Source organism: Babylonia areolata, chromosome 2 (assembly GCF_041734735.1).
Source record: "Babylonia areolata isolate BAREFJ2019XMU chromosome 2, ASM4173473v1, whole genome shotgun sequence".
In the NCBI taxonomy this organism is placed as follows: Eukaryota; Metazoa; Mollusca; class Gastropoda; order Neogastropoda; family Buccinidae; genus Babylonia; species Babylonia areolata.
In genome coordinates, this window is record NC_134877.1 from 52,771,608 (window position 1) to 52,786,716 (window position 15,109).

General features: G+C 36.9%; 2 protein-coding genes across 4 annotated transcripts in view; one reads left to right on the plus strand and one right to left on the minus strand.

Annotated features, from left to right (window-relative positions):
• Positions 1–1,074: 1,074 nt before the first annotated feature.
• LOC143274909 (ribose-5-phosphate isomerase-like) lies at positions 1,075–13,627 on the minus strand. Of its 2 annotated transcripts, XM_076578903.1 has the most exons (9): positions 13,333–13,627; positions 12,753–12,867; positions 11,737–11,797; positions 10,566–10,621; positions 10,025–10,084; positions 9,125–9,258; positions 8,102–8,243; positions 7,443–7,545; positions 1,075–6,993 (listed from the first exon to the last, which is right to left on the minus strand). In XM_076578903.1, the coding sequence occupies exons 2-9, from the start codon at positions 12,840–12,842 to the stop codon at positions 6,860–6,862; spliced, it is 780 nt and encodes a 259-aa protein (XP_076435018.1). In that variant the 5' UTR covers positions 12,843–12,867; positions 13,333–13,627; the 3' UTR covers positions 1,075–6,859. The 2 variants fall into 2 exon arrangements, with proteins under 2 accessions (XP_076435018.1, XP_076435011.1); XM_076578896.1 differs by lacking the exon at positions 13,333–13,627 and having other exon boundaries at positions 12,753–12,925.
• Positions 13,628–13,819: 192 nt separating this feature from the next.
• LOC143274921 (uncharacterized) overlaps positions 13,820–15,109 on the plus strand; it is a 10,192-nt gene continuing 8,902 nt past the window's right edge. Inside the window, exons 1-2 of one of the 2 annotated variants that reach the window (XM_076578925.1) lie at positions 13,820–14,214; positions 15,011–15,098. In XM_076578925.1, the coding sequence (XP_076435040.1) occupies positions 14,183–14,214; positions 15,011–15,098 (120 nt within the window). In that variant the 5' untranslated portion in view covers positions 13,820–14,182. The remainder of the gene's footprint in view (positions 14,215–15,010; positions 15,099–15,109) is intronic. The other variant, XM_076578917.1, reaches the window with a different exon arrangement.

Below are 15,109 nucleotides of genomic sequence, written 5' to 3' on the forward strand. Positions count from 1 at the left end.
CATGTCCTGTACCATTCTGCATATATCATCCAGTTTAGTTTCAGATTTATACTGTGCCATACAGTGATTAACCAATGAAGAGTGCATGTCCTTCGCCATTCTGCACATGCAATCCAATTTAGTTTCAGATTTATACTGTACTGAATAACCAATGAAGAGTGCATGTCCTTCGCCATTCTGCATATGCAATCCAGTTTAGTTTCAGATTTATACTGTGCCATACAATGATTAACCAATGAAGAGTGCATGTGTAATTACTTGTTGTCCACACAACACACCAATAGCTGCAGCTGTATTTCAATCAAAAAGAAGTTCCCATGTACAGTTCATATGAGGTTTAATTTATTCTCAAACACTGTGGAGACAGCACATGGTCATACCCTACATCATTTTCTTTATCATGATGTCACAGATAAGGAGGTAACCATGTGTTTAGTGCAGTTTTAGCACTGTGACATGATATTCTATGGATGTGTGTCTTGTGTACATGTGAATGTGAGAAAGAGGATTGTATAAGAGCCTGTATAGTCTGTCACTGAATGACTACATAAAATGTGTCCATGTGTGTGCATATGTGTGTTTTCACAATTTGTGGGGAGAGAGAGAGAGAGAGAGAGAGAGAGAGAGAGAGTGTGTGTGTGTGTGTGTGTGCCTTCATGCTTGTGGGTAGAAGAGAACTGTATGTGAAAATTGCATTTATCAGACAGACAATAAACTTCACAAGAGGTCTGTTTGATACCTCAGAGAAAAAGTGATATAATTCTGAACTAGCCTGCTTGAGGATATCTCAGACTGGCAACACCAGTGTAACAGAGGGCATGGATATCAACTGATGATCTGTGGCTTTTTGGTGTACGTAATAAATTTGTATCAAATTTGTTTCAAAGTTTCTAAGGTTACAGTTTAGGACACAGAAATCATTTCAAACATGTTGAAAGACTGTGATGATGTTTAAACCACTCAGAAACACAAGCAATATTCGAATGTCACCTCTCAGTGTGATCTTTACAACTTGCCTGGATAATTTACGTGTCAGTTTCTTTTGTCACACAAAGAAATCACTGAGAAACAAAAGAGATACAAAGCGATTTTATTGCACTAATGTCCAGAGACAAAGGAAATTTTGTGGTACTGTTCATTCACTTGTTCTTACACACCACTGCTTATTACCAAAGAGCGAATCAAACTCGATGAAAGCAACACACTCAAAAAGCAACAATTGAATTAAAAGTGAAGGGGATGGAGGGAAGGAAGAACTTCAAATAATAAATACATAATTATTTGCATAAAATCAAATATAAAAAAAACGTATCAGGATGAAAAAAGAAAGAATGATAAAAGAGGTGCACATACATATTTCACTGTATGTCAAAAACAAATTATAAGTTATAACGTAACTATTGCACCTTCCCCCTCCACCAACTCTCTCTCTCACACGCAAACTCATACAGTCACACACAAGTACCCAAACTTCGCTAAACATAATGTCTTAAAAACCCTCCAATAAAATTCACCCTCCCACTCACAAAAACACCCCCAACACATCCATATTTGAACAGAATGACAGACTAAGCGAGAGAGAGAAGCTGGGAGACGGGAGGTGAGGAGACACAGATAGAAGAGGGAGAGACAGGGAGGCAGGACTGTACATCATAGTAATAAAGAAAAATGTCAAAATATAAATACCATGAAATAAAACCACGCACATGTTCCAACATTCCACACATAAAATTAACACACACACACACACACACACACACACACAAATTAATTACCATTTGAAACACACCCAAAAACACTTACCTCCCTCTCACCCACCCACCCACCAACACACACACCACTGTACTTTTCACCACTAACAATGTGTAAACTGATATATTACAAAAAAAAACTAATAACAATAGAAGATGTAATATTCTTATGGCTCAACCATCTTACAATTACTCATTCTCAATTTTGAATCATAATAAATTACTATTATTATTAAAGCCAAAACTGGAACATATGTTCCTGAAGTCCTCAGATCTTAATATGAAGAAATGTTTCAGCTCTTCACATTGTAAGCAACTGGAAAAAAAAGAGCTGCATCAAAAAGAAAGGATTACAACAACTGCCCATCCCTCCCCAAACACAGAGACTGAAACCTTCCAGTTGAAAACAATAATAGGCCAATAAATCTCATCAACAATAATGACATTGTTTAACCCTTTCAGCCCTTTAAGGTCTTCTGCATGTGCAACCCTCCCAGCCATGCCAGACATATTTTGGCCTGGCTACACCAACTGGACAGTGCTTCACTTCATTCCTTCACTCAACTGATAACTACCAAACTTCACTTGATGACTGAAATATAATTTTGACACAAGCTGCTGAAGTCTCAAGACAAGTGATGCAACAGTTTACTTGTAACTTTAAATCAAAAACAGAAATAGTAAAATGTCAGCTTCTATCGATGTTGAAGGTTGTGGGCTATCTTCAAATAGTAAAATGTCAGCTTCTATTGATGTTCAAATAGTAAAATGTCAGCTTCTATCGATGTTGAAGGTTGTGGGCTATCTTCTTGAATCAAATATCCGCCACTTTGTCCAGACTGGTTGCTAATTTCATCTCCTTCACTTTCCCAGGGATTATCTGATGAATTTTAATTCAAATTTTTGTCATTATCTGTGTCGAATTCCCTGCAAGAGTCAATCATAATTTCATTGAGCATTACTGTGCAGTAAGCCTTTGACATTTTACCATATCAAAGTGGAAAAAAACCTGATAAAAAAACACACTAATAGCAAAACTTCGCATGCCAGTAAGGAAAAAAGTTAAGTTCAAGTTACTTCCCTTACCTTGTGCGTTGTGATGAGCTGACAAACTGGTTTAAATAAACAGATTTCTTTGCCTGCCTGCTAGGCAGGCTCAGGTGGAGAATGGCAATCAGCAGTGCCCACCTCTCAGGTAGGTGCAGAGTTGAATAAGTTAAAATGATTTAATCTTGGTTAAGTCAAGTCAAATCAAGGATTATTCTAAAAAGACCCCACGGCGGAACATGGAAAAAAACAAACGGGAGAAAAGGTAAACAATATATGGCAACAATGTATGTGGCTAGGTTACACAGTACACAACAAACATGATATGACACATATGTAAACATGTGATACAAATTTACAATAGTATATGGCACCATTAAACATTTCAAATAAATATAATACTGCACCATTAAACATTTCATATAAACATAACATACTAATTTAGTATATAGCACCATTAAACATTTCATATAAAAATGATATAGTATATAGCACCACTGAACATTTATTATAAATATAATATTCTTTAACAGGAATCATATACATTCACTCATAATTTCAGAATTCCTTCCAGTTACTCACTGACTGAAACACAACTAGACAATAGGCAAAGCTTTCATGGCTCATTACTTTATAACAGCAAAACAGAGAATCCCAGAGTGGAGAGGAGGAGAGGGGGCTGAGAACAGGCAAGTACTCACATATATTTATCCAAATAATATTTTAGCTCAACATCACAGACAAGCGTTTGTCAAACCAAAAGCTGTGTACTGGAAACAGAACAAGTCCATGTTAAGCAGCCCATATCAATCAGCATTTCATTATCTTACAATCATAATGTAGATCTGTGAAAGTTTTCATTAAACTTTCTCTGTCTCATCACGACTTTCTACTTAAAAGGATCATAACACAATTGTCAAACTCATCATCAGGCACAATGTAATTGATAATAACTCTAGACATGTATCTTTCAGCAACTCCAAATATTTGGTGGATCAGAGTTTCAGACATAAATTTCAGTCTAGTCATCTTCTGCACGACTCAAGTCAGGTGACCTGAGGTGTACGCTTCTACAGTCACTGACCATAATATCCAAGCCTGTTTGAGTCTATCTTTGCAATACATCTTCAGCATGAATGCAAAAAAAAACCAAAAAAAAAAACGAAAAAAGGCAGCTCACTGTCGAAGTCTGTAAAAATACGTACTGGGAATCTACCTTTCAAAATGACAGCAGAAGTTGACTTTGAATGGAAAATGACAGGAAAAAAACCTCTTCAAACGTTCAAGCATAGTGTGAGCTGAGTATAACTAACTTGGCAATACTCAAGAACATCTGCTGCCTTCATGGTCATTCATGGATATTATGCAGTAAGTGAAGAGGCCCACGCACAAATAGTTCTCTAAATAACATTTAGCAGCCTCCTTTCAATAACATGTTATCGTAAACAATTGCACATGCAGACTAACAAATATTAATAAAAGGATCTTTACTACAATACTTTCCAAAAAAGACCACTTGGACAAACGTAGATAGTGTTAGACCACATTCCGTTTCCAAAAAAGACCACTTGGGCAAATGTAGATAGTGTACAACCTTCACACTGAGTTAACACACAAAAGCATTTCTATGCCTCAAATCATATTTTAAGATGTAATGTTTTAGGTGAGTGACATTTTCTTAAATTTCATTATTTTCCCCTGTTATATTCAGATTAATTTCCTATTAGTTTGGAGAACTTTGGTGCTCTTGAAAGATAAATGCATCAATGTAACTTTGATAATAGCAAAAGAAGTTCCTATCTGAACACAAAAAAGACAAAATGACTGCAGTAAGTCAGTGTTGCGAGTTTGTCAGACAAGTGCTTCTTTTGTGAATAAGAAACAAAAGTGGTACAGTAACCTGACTGTTGAAACAGTTTTGCTTCTTTCTATTTTTTGCGTCATCTCCAGAAGTGTATTTGTATTTGTATTACTCTTTTATGTCACAACAGATTTCTCTGTGTGAAATTCAGACTGCTTTCCCCAGGGAGAGTGTGTCACTACACTAACAGCTCCAACTTTTTTTTTTTTTTTTTTTTTTTTTGCATGCTATTTTATTTGTTTTTCTATGAAAGTGGATCTTTCTACAGAATTTTGCCAGGGGCAACCCTTTTGTTGCTATAGATTCTTTTGCGTGCACTAAATGCATGCTGCACACGGGACCTCGGATTATCGTTTCATCTGAATGATTAGCGTCCAGACCACCACTCAAGGTCTAGTGGAGGGAGAGAAAATACTGGCGACTGCCAGTATGATTGTCACCATAATCAGAATGTACAGGTAAGGGCTGATTTTTTACTATATTTACGCTAAATTTGGTGTTGACAGACTAAGTATTTCCAGAGAAAATGATTTTGATAAATTTTACCACAAACACACACACACACACACAAACATATATATATATATATATATATATATATATATATATATATATATACGTATACACACACACACACACTCAGATAACTCAGATGATATATAAGTGATGTCAACAAAAACAAGACAGAAAAAAATAATAATGAACAGTGGTAGTTTCTTCCTGAGTATTATCTTTAAACAGTCTTTCCTTGTTTACTTTTGTAAAATATATATAGAGATAGAAAGAAAACAGCATGATGAATCATACACATATTCACACATCAAATAAACTCCTACCATCTTAATTTGGGGAGGATGACTGCTCTGGTACAGAAACAACACCCTTGATTAAATACTCTTTTGATTCTGCCTTTGAAGATCTTTCTAACTCTGATACTCTCCGTTCTGAACAAGTTGAGAATTTTTCCTCACATAGCAAGGACAATTACTTTGGCTTAAATGTTCAAAAAACAAAAGAAACTGTCATTGATTTCAGGAAAAATCCTACTCCTGCCCCTCATCTCTTTATCAATGGCACAAAAATCAGTCAGAGAATACAAGTATTTGGAAACAAGAATTGATGATGAACTCAGTCTTACACCAAACACCCATCACACCCAAAAGAAATGTCATTCTCACATCTACTGCTTACAGAAGCTCAGCACCTATCACATCCAAAAGAAATGTCAGTCTCACATCCACTGCTTACGGAAGCTCAGAAATAGGTCAATCCTACAATCATCCAGGGTTCTTTACTTCTGAACACTGCTTCATTGAACCAGTTTTAACTTCCTCTTTTATCTGCAGACATGGAAGTTAAAATGAAGAACAAGAACATATTGAGCAACATTGTAAATGCGTCCAGCAAGATACTTGATGGAAAACAAAAATCTAAATGAACTGTACAAACAGCAGGTGAAACAAAAATCAACACAGATCATAGGTGATGACAGCCATATTCTCACAAAATACTGTGAACTTTATCCTTCTGGGAAAAATATTGAGTTCCCAAACTGAAACCTCTTAGAAACCACAACAGTTTTATACCCCAGTCAATTCATTTCTGGAATAGTTTATTATTCTTAATGCACAATCATTTTTATAATCAGTATATGTGTGTATGTGTGTGTGTGTGTGTTCTACATGTGCATTAATTTCAAATACTGTTGAATAACTCACTTTTAACATATATCTTTGTTTTAATCATAGCATGATATTTATGCCTGTTCACTTACTGTACTTATTCAATGTGTATGGTTGTGAGTACTGCATGAGGTTTAAATTATAAAGCATTTTATACCTGAATGACTGTGGGACTGATCACTACATTTGTAGGATTGTGATCACTATTTTTGAGGCTGATACCAACTTCGCATTTCAATATTTTAAGTTTTTTAAGTATTGATTGTGATTCTCGTGCACTGTTTGTGTAGCATACACCACACAAGATTTTTTCCTGCTGAGATAATGAAGTATTCTGCTTTCGTCAAAAATAAAATCAGACAAAGAAACAAAGATCAGGAAGTAAACAAACATCTATAGTGGTTATCATGCACTAACTTGTTTTAGGTTTGCACTCTCTTGCAGCATTTTACAGAAAAGTATTCAAAATTCTGATTGTGAAACACTATGCAGGCACAATTCTCACACCTTGGCTCTGGTTAACGAATGCAGACAGGCGTTGGATCTGAAGGTGGCAATGAGTTTGAAGCTGTGCGTATGAATACTTTCCCGTCTGATGTTCCAAAGTAAGCTGCCTTGGCCATGTTCAGAAACAGACCAGTTTCCACGACACCTGCACAGAAATTACAACCAGCAGAGACGTTACTTATGGTTTCAGTCGAGAACAATACGTGAATGCCCAGGTACAAATGTTATGAACTGAAAACAAAACAAACAACCCTCCCCCCAAAAATCAGAACAAGCAATAACCATTGGTAATAAAGTAGAAACTTTTGTGACATATTTAAGGTGACCTTATGTTTGGGAAACATATTCTACATAATCAATATTTAATCTTAATATGTTTATATGTTCAATTCTTGGTATATTCCTTTAAACTGATTGAAACATAATAATGTTATCAATAAAAATGTTTCAAAATCTAAAACTGTAAAAAAAAAATTATATATATATATATATATATATATAAATTTTAAAGTTCAAATTCATTGCTTGATTCTACTGTTCCCAAAGTCACAGAAACAATCAGACAGGCAGGCAGAACCTGCATGAAATCGGTACCTGGAATGCAGTGAAGTTTGCGATCAGTGTCAAGCCAGTCCACTTGTAGGCCATCGAACAGCCAGTCCAATATAAAGTTTCCATTGTCAGTCACAAGTGGACCCTGTCAGTCAAAAACACATGTTTTAACTTACATCCACCTGGAGAACTCAGAAATGTCAGCTTTCCAGTAATAACATAGTCTGAATGAAAATCTTGAAAATTTAAAAAAAAAAGAAAAAAAAAGAAAAAACAATTTTTTGAAAGCTTTTAACAACAAAACTGCCAACTTGGTAACAGACTTTGCACAAGCAGGGTAGAAAAACATCACCTCTTTCATAACCTTGTTCTTTCACAAACATGTGCATATATTGCAAACACACACACACACACACACACACACACACACACACACACACACACACAGCACCTTGCACACACATTTCAGTTTATTTTGTTAAATAAATACACTCAACTTTTCTTTTATTGTTTAATTTCATATTACTGTGAAAATTTTAATCACAAATAACAACATTTTTTTTTTAATTCAAAAGGAAAATATACAGTATTCATCAAACCTGAAGGAAATATCAATTTCACTTTTTCAATAAGAATTACATATATATTAAAAGATTTATCAACTGAATCAAAAGAACAAAAACAAAAAACAGAAAACGAACAGCCTTTCTGCTGGCCATGCGCAGCTCCACTTTCCCTCCAAGCATCTTCTGGATCTTCAGCTGGACTGGGTGATAGGCCATGGGCACCACCTCAATGGGCACCCCTTTCTTCCAGAATGTACCCAGTACACCTGTGTCCTTTCTGCACATAGTATACAAACAGTAACCGTTTGTGGGAACTGGAGAAGTTGTACAGGTCTTAATCTATTCAGAATGAACACAAGTGAAGTGTCCAAGGAGAGCTACAATTTGCAAGGTTAAAAAAAGGAAAAGAAAAAAAAACCTATGGAAAAGAAAATAATAATCGATCATCTACAGAGTATGTTCCAATGCAGTTGGAGTTGAAATTGACAGCAACAAAAATTACCAAATAATTTTTTGCAGGTGATCACTTCTTTACCCTCTTCAGTCATATTTTTTGCTTAAAACATAATTATTGTTGTATCTGACACTTATGTAAAAAAAATAAAATTAAAAAGCTTGTGTCTGACACTTATGTAACAAAAATTTTTAAAGCCCCTAATTTATAAAATTATGCCAAATGACTGCAGGGTGTCCACATAGGGAAAGTTTCATTCTCTTACTCTGACAAAATTGCTGAACAGATCGCTGCCATGTCAAGCAAGCACAAGTGCTCTTCTGCACCCAAGCTAGGCTTTAATCAATGTCTCTAGGCATAAAGACTCTCCAGATCAGTGTAATTAGCACCACCGGCGAATCCATGTGATAAAACTCACATGGAGGTCTACATTCTGATGTTATTTCCTCATGCATTGAGGGTTGAAGACTAGTGAGGTTTAGTCAATCGTAAAATACCTTACTCTGAAATCAAGGATGAACTCTGAGCTAAAAAATTTCATTGGCTAATCACCATATGCATTGACTATGATTGGGTAAACCAGGTACAAATGCTAGTTTCTAATACAGGCCATCACCACTTTTCCTCTCTATGCTGTTTCCCCAACACAGTACACTCATTCACATATTGTCATCACACAGTCTGTAGAAGTGTCAAGTACACACCTGTCGTCTGCTATAATGAAGAACTCCTTGGCACAAGATGCTATGATTTTTTCTTGTGTCAGGCATCCTCCCCCTCCTTTGATGAGGTTCAACTTGGTGTCAACTTCGTCGGCACCATCGATTGCAACATCCAGCTGTCACACACACACACACACACGCACACACACACACACACACACACCAGCATGACGGAATGAGAATACACACCAGTCATACTCAGTACATACACTCTGTAAGACATGTATGTTTATAAAAAAGCAGCACTGTACCAAACAACATGTATGTAAGTATGTTACCTAAGATGAAAGAGACAAGCTTTGTCTTTAAACACATGAAAACCTGAATTTCCCATGATCACTGCCTTCTTCAGGAATTCTTGTGGATCCAGCAATTGAAGTCACATCAATTGAAAAAAAATAAATAAATAGATAAAAAAATAAATTATATATATATATATATATATATATACATATGTTTCAAAACAAAATATAATCAGCATTTATGCTTTAACTTCTGATATAATTTGTATCTTATTCAAGTCGCTTGACATTATGAGTTTCATGAGGACAAAAGAAATCCCCTGGTGCTCACCAATAAGTGTGTGAAAACACTGAAGTCTCATAGACTGATACAGTTAAATGAAAAAAGCAACAAACCACTGTATGTAAGTGAACTATGTCATCACTTATCACAGGGTAGTTGGAATAACTGCAATGCAAATACGGCACTTTACTCCAAGTGTTCAGATGCAGGGCAGCATAAAAAAAGTGTTACAATTCATATCAACATAAACATCCACACCCACACCAACTTACTCAGATACTGCCTGTTATAACCTCTGGCATGCAGGACAGCAATGTACACACAAATACACACATACACACACACACACAAACAAACCTCAGGGTACTCCTCTAGAGTTCCAAGCGGCAACTTGTTTTTAAGAATCAGCTGCCGAGTCTGAAATCAGAGAATGCAATTTGTTAATGACTTCCACTATAAATTATAATAAACCATACAACAGATATTTCCTCAAGCCTAAAAGTAAAAGGTAATTGAAAGTGAATCATAACAAGGCATTAGTAATTTAGTATAACACCACCATGCTTTGATTATTATGGTTCTTGAAATATAATAATATGAAAAATAAATTAAAAACCATCAAAATAAACTTCTCCAGCATAAATATCTTCAAACAAGAAAGACGTAAAAAAAAAAAATTTAAAAAAACAACATCAAGCATGCTCTCTCTCATTTTCTCCCTTTCATACACAAAACACACACAAGCACGCATTCACACACAAACACATGTGCACAAACACATATGCATACCAAAATAAAATCAAGAACAAGCTACAGTTAGCAAATTAGAAAGTATTTTAAGATAACTGCTTATCTGTACTTGCTCCATACCTGCCAACTGTCTTAGCTGGTCACATACCTGAAATGATGTTGAAATGCACACGATGTTGAGACCTTCATCTCTGACTCTTTCCACTGAAAAGCAAATTACAATATATAACTGTCTTTGTTGCTTAAAGCCCAGCTGACAACACAGTGTCATACCAGGGCTGAAAAACTATGTGATTTTTTGGTATATATATATATATCTCTATTTTACTGTAAGTGTTTATTCCATTAAGTACTAGATTTGTAAAGTACTTAGAGCTTGCTTGTTTGTAACATAGTGCTACAAATAATATATATTAGTAGTATTATCATTATTATCACAACTACTACAAACTATAGTCCCACAGAATAGAAAATAAAAAATATTTTTAAAATTTTAAAAAGCAAAAAAAAACCACACACATGGAAAATGAAATCAAATCATAATATAACAAATTATCAAAATATTCATAAGATCACAGATGGCAATTTTTTAAGCCATACATTCAGAAGAAGAAAGTAAACACTAACATTTGACTTTTCATCTTGCCCCACTCCTTTTCTTCAGTTCTTATCTTCTGACAGTTCGATGCACCCTCCAAAGACCTCAAATGATACAACTTCTCTCAAGTGTTAAATCATAGGTATAAGCCAGTTTTTGTTGTTGTTTTTCTGGGATGTGTGTGTGTGTGTGTGTGTGTGTGTGTGTGTGTGTGTGTTTCATCCATAATCATAATATGAATAAACATATATACTCTTCTTAAAATGCAAGAAGATATCTCTGTAAGCTACACACAAGATCAATTGTCTTATCAGAGTGAGTTTGGCTGTGTCTGTCTCTGTTAGCCTCTGTGTGTGTGTGTGTGTGTGTGTGTGTGTGTGTGTGTGTGTGTGTGTGTTGTTGTTGTTGTTCATTGTGTGTGTCTAGGTGTGTGTGCATGTCTGTGTCATACTTGCATGGATGTATGCATGCATGTTTGTGTATATATATGACAAAGACTTAGAGAGAGAGAGAGAGAGAGAGAGAGAGAGGTATGCATACATTTGTGTGTATTTTTTTGTGTTTATGCATGCATGCATGTTTTGTGTGCATGCAAGTTCACAGCTACATACAGGGGAACTTATCTGTTTCCTAATTGTCACAGTTTAATCAACAAAATAAAGCAAATGAACAAAAACAAAAACAGCAGCAAGGAACATTTGCATCGCTGATGCTTGTTTACCTAATCGGTCCACTGCTGAAACAACAGTTGTTCCACTTCCAATGCCAATCACCTGGTTATCCTGCAAAACACAAACAAAAAAGGGGTGTGAACAAAGAAATCAAAAACTATGATACTTCAACTGAGTATACATTATATACCCGAAATTTACCATGTTTTTCATTTCGCTTTTCTATCCCTCCAGGCATACAAGATGATCATTTTTCTTTCTCTACAAATCAGCCACCATGCAGTGAGCATGCAGCAGATCTCGTACCTGGACAACCCCCTCCCTAAATCTTCATTAACATGAAGCCAAGCCATGTAACTGTTTACACACAAGAATAGAAAATCATTATCAATCATGTACAAAACTAAATTCAAGGTGAGTTACTTAATAAAGTACCTATGTTATACAGGTATACCAAAGGTACATTTTGGGTGGAGTGGATTTTTTTCTTTTATGGTTGATTACAATTTTAAATGATTATTTATTCATTGTAGTTTTCCTCAAAATACTATACCTCTCTTCTATGCCATTATGATTTTGTTTTTGTCTTTAACCCAATGTTTTGTTCCCTCCTCCTTCTCATATATGAACCTATGCCAATTTTCTATGTCAGTATGTGTTATTAAAATTGGAATTTAAAAAAACCCAACAGAATTATATAAAATGATTCCAAATCAAATGTACACATGCAATGTCCATGCAATACTTAAACAAGATTTGTGAAATAGAATGAATGGTTTTCAAAACAGCTCCAGTCCAAGTGAGATGTGTTGGGACTATTGAGTATTAACCTGCTCAGTTTGTGTACACTGGATAGGAGTCAATAAAAGCTGGACAGAATCTATCTGCTGAACTCACTTCATATCACACAATGGTCATTCCCAGCTGAATCACGACCCACCGCCCATCCTTTTCTTTCAAAGGTGTACAGACTTATGAATCATGTGTTGATAGTACACTGCACAGCACGATGTTGTAATAATGGCAGTGGAGCCGACATGTCTGGCTCGTTTTTTAATCAACTCACTCTGATGTTATCGTCCACAGCTCGACGAGCGGCGGCTCGTTTTCCTGTTTGTTCGGGATCCTCCATGATGTTGTCTCCTGTCTTTCCCATCACAAGGCTGCTCCTACAGAATGACCTGAAAAAACAGTGCGCGAGTCCGAATTTGGAAACAGACCTTGCTACACACATGCTCTGGAACCGGATATCATTTGGGGAACTTGCGCTGCCGGCGGAAATAACCTTTCCAGACTGAAGTCTCTCTCTCTCTCTCTCTGAAAACATACCAAACACACTCTCTCACCACACATACAGCGACTACAAACTGACAAAGAGAAGTTAGCGTTGTGTGTGTGTGCATACATGTGAGAGGGGGGTACCCCATTTTCCGGAATTTTTTCTTCTTGTGTGTGCGTTGACAGTACCTAAGCTTTCTTTCTTTTCTTTTTTTCGCTCTCTGTCTTACCAAACACACACATCCTCACATATACATCTCTTTTGCTCCCCATACTTTTTGTTCCGATTGTGACTACTATAAACAAACCAAGGTCTCTCTCTCTCTGTATGGTGCAAGATAAAACGGTTCTTGTATATTCTCTCTTACCAGCGACGGCTTTTCTCTTTTGCTCCCCATCAGTACTTTCAGTTTGTTCCGAGATTGTGATTGAGCGCTCTCTCTCTCTCTCTCTCTGTGCAGCAAACCTCACACGCGGACGGGGCTCAGTCTTACGAATTTGTTCCGAGATTGTGATTGAGCGCTCTCTCTCTCTCTGCAACAACCTCACACGGAGAAGGCTCAGTCATTACCAAACACACAGGCTCTCTCTGTCTCTTTCTGTGACTGCCGATACTTTTTTTTGTTCAGATTGTGATGCTGTAGTACTAGTGTGTGTGGACAATAGCTAAGCTTTCCCTATTCGCTCTCTCTCTCTTACCACACACACACACATCCTCACATTAATTACATCGTGTGGTGCACAATCGTGCCCCCGTTATTAAGCTTATTAACCAATGAAAAAATACTTCATTATTTTTCTGCGGTCCTGTAAAAAGTTTATATTATTAAGCTTATGTGGCGAGAGGGCTCAGTCTTCACCAAACACATAGGCTCTCTGTGTGTGTGTGTGTGTGTGTGTCTCATTAACTTTGGTCCGTGATTGTGATTGAGCGCTCGCTCTCTCTGTGCAACAATAAACCTCGCACACGGGACCTCAGTTTTGTCACGCAGTACGCAAATCGGGAGAATTTACCCTGGCCAACTGCCAAGGTTCTGTATTGGGTTGAGGAGGAAATGATGCTTATCAACAGGTCACACAGTTCGCAAATAGGGAGAATTTACCCTGGCCAACTGCCAAGGTTCAGTGTGTGTCAGTGGGTTGGTGATGTAGAGGGAAGCTGGGCTACGACTGGTGTATCTGATACAGTGTTCCCTGGGCGCTGGAGACAGGCGTATTATGTTACTGCGATTTCGAGACGAGGCTTGCAGGTTATTAATAAGTTCATTTGGTTTCAGTGTGATATGCTCAGGACGATTCTGTCGGGCATTTTGTTGTTACTGTCTTCCTCGAGTCATGTACATAATGTTTTTCTGCTTTTTTGGAGTGTTTTTGTTGTTGTTGTTTCTTGCTGTTGTTGTTTGTTGTTGTTGCTGTTGTTGTTGTTGTCCTTTCTTTTCCTTCATCTATTTCTTGTGTGTGTGTGTGTGTGTGTGTGTGTGTGTGTGTTCTTATTCTTCTTGTTCCTAGTAGCAGCGCTAGTAGTAGGAGTAGTGGTAATAATAGTTGTATATTTTCGCTATAAGTAGTAGTAGTAGTAGCTTCCTTCTCTCTCTCTCTCTCTCTCTCTCTCTCTCTCTCTCTCTCTCTGTGTCTCTCTGTGCATGCTAGTGTGCGTCTAGCATGAGGCCTGGGTTGGGCCGGGGGGTGGGGGGGACTGGTCCAGGGTGAGATGAACATGGCTATAAGGAATATTACTGTGCACGTTGTTGTTGTTGGTTAGATTGTCATGACCAGATGTCAGCAATAGGTCAATCACCGGTGCGTGTGACCCAGGCGAGTTCCTGTTTTTGTTCAAGTTGTTTGGGAGAATAGTTCCGTTGAGAATGGGAGATTTTACCCCCGCCCCCCCCCCCCCCCCCCAACCCCCTCACCCCTCCAGAAGAACAAACTAGAATTAGTATAAATAGGCCTTTTCAGTTAGCCTTAGCTTCAGATGATTTCACTTTTATGAGGGAAACGGACTTAGAACTCTACTCAGTTGCTGTTGTCATTTTCTCTGTAAAGTGTCTTTGGTGAAAAACAAACAAACTGCAAAAAACAACCTGTCAGAGGATTTATTCTTTGTGTTGTGGACTTCCAAGTTTCGACCATGGTAAGAACTAT

What these genes read in the sequence shown, in the direction of transcription:
- LOC143274909 (XM_076578896.1), bottom strand. Translation starts at nt 12,920, where the DNA reads ATGTGTGTAGCAAGGTCTGTTTCCAAATTCGGACTCGCGCACTGTTTT. An exon ending in CTGTGGACGATAACATCAGA is followed by an intron (nt 11,798 to 12,752) that starts GTGAGTTGATTA and finishes TGTGTTTTGCAG; the next exon opens with GATAACCAGGTGATTGGCAT. An exon ending in TTCATTATAGCAGACGACAG is followed by an intron (nt 8,244 to 9,124) that starts GTGTGTACTTGA and finishes TACTATGTGCAG; the next exon opens with AAAGGACACAGGTGTACTGG.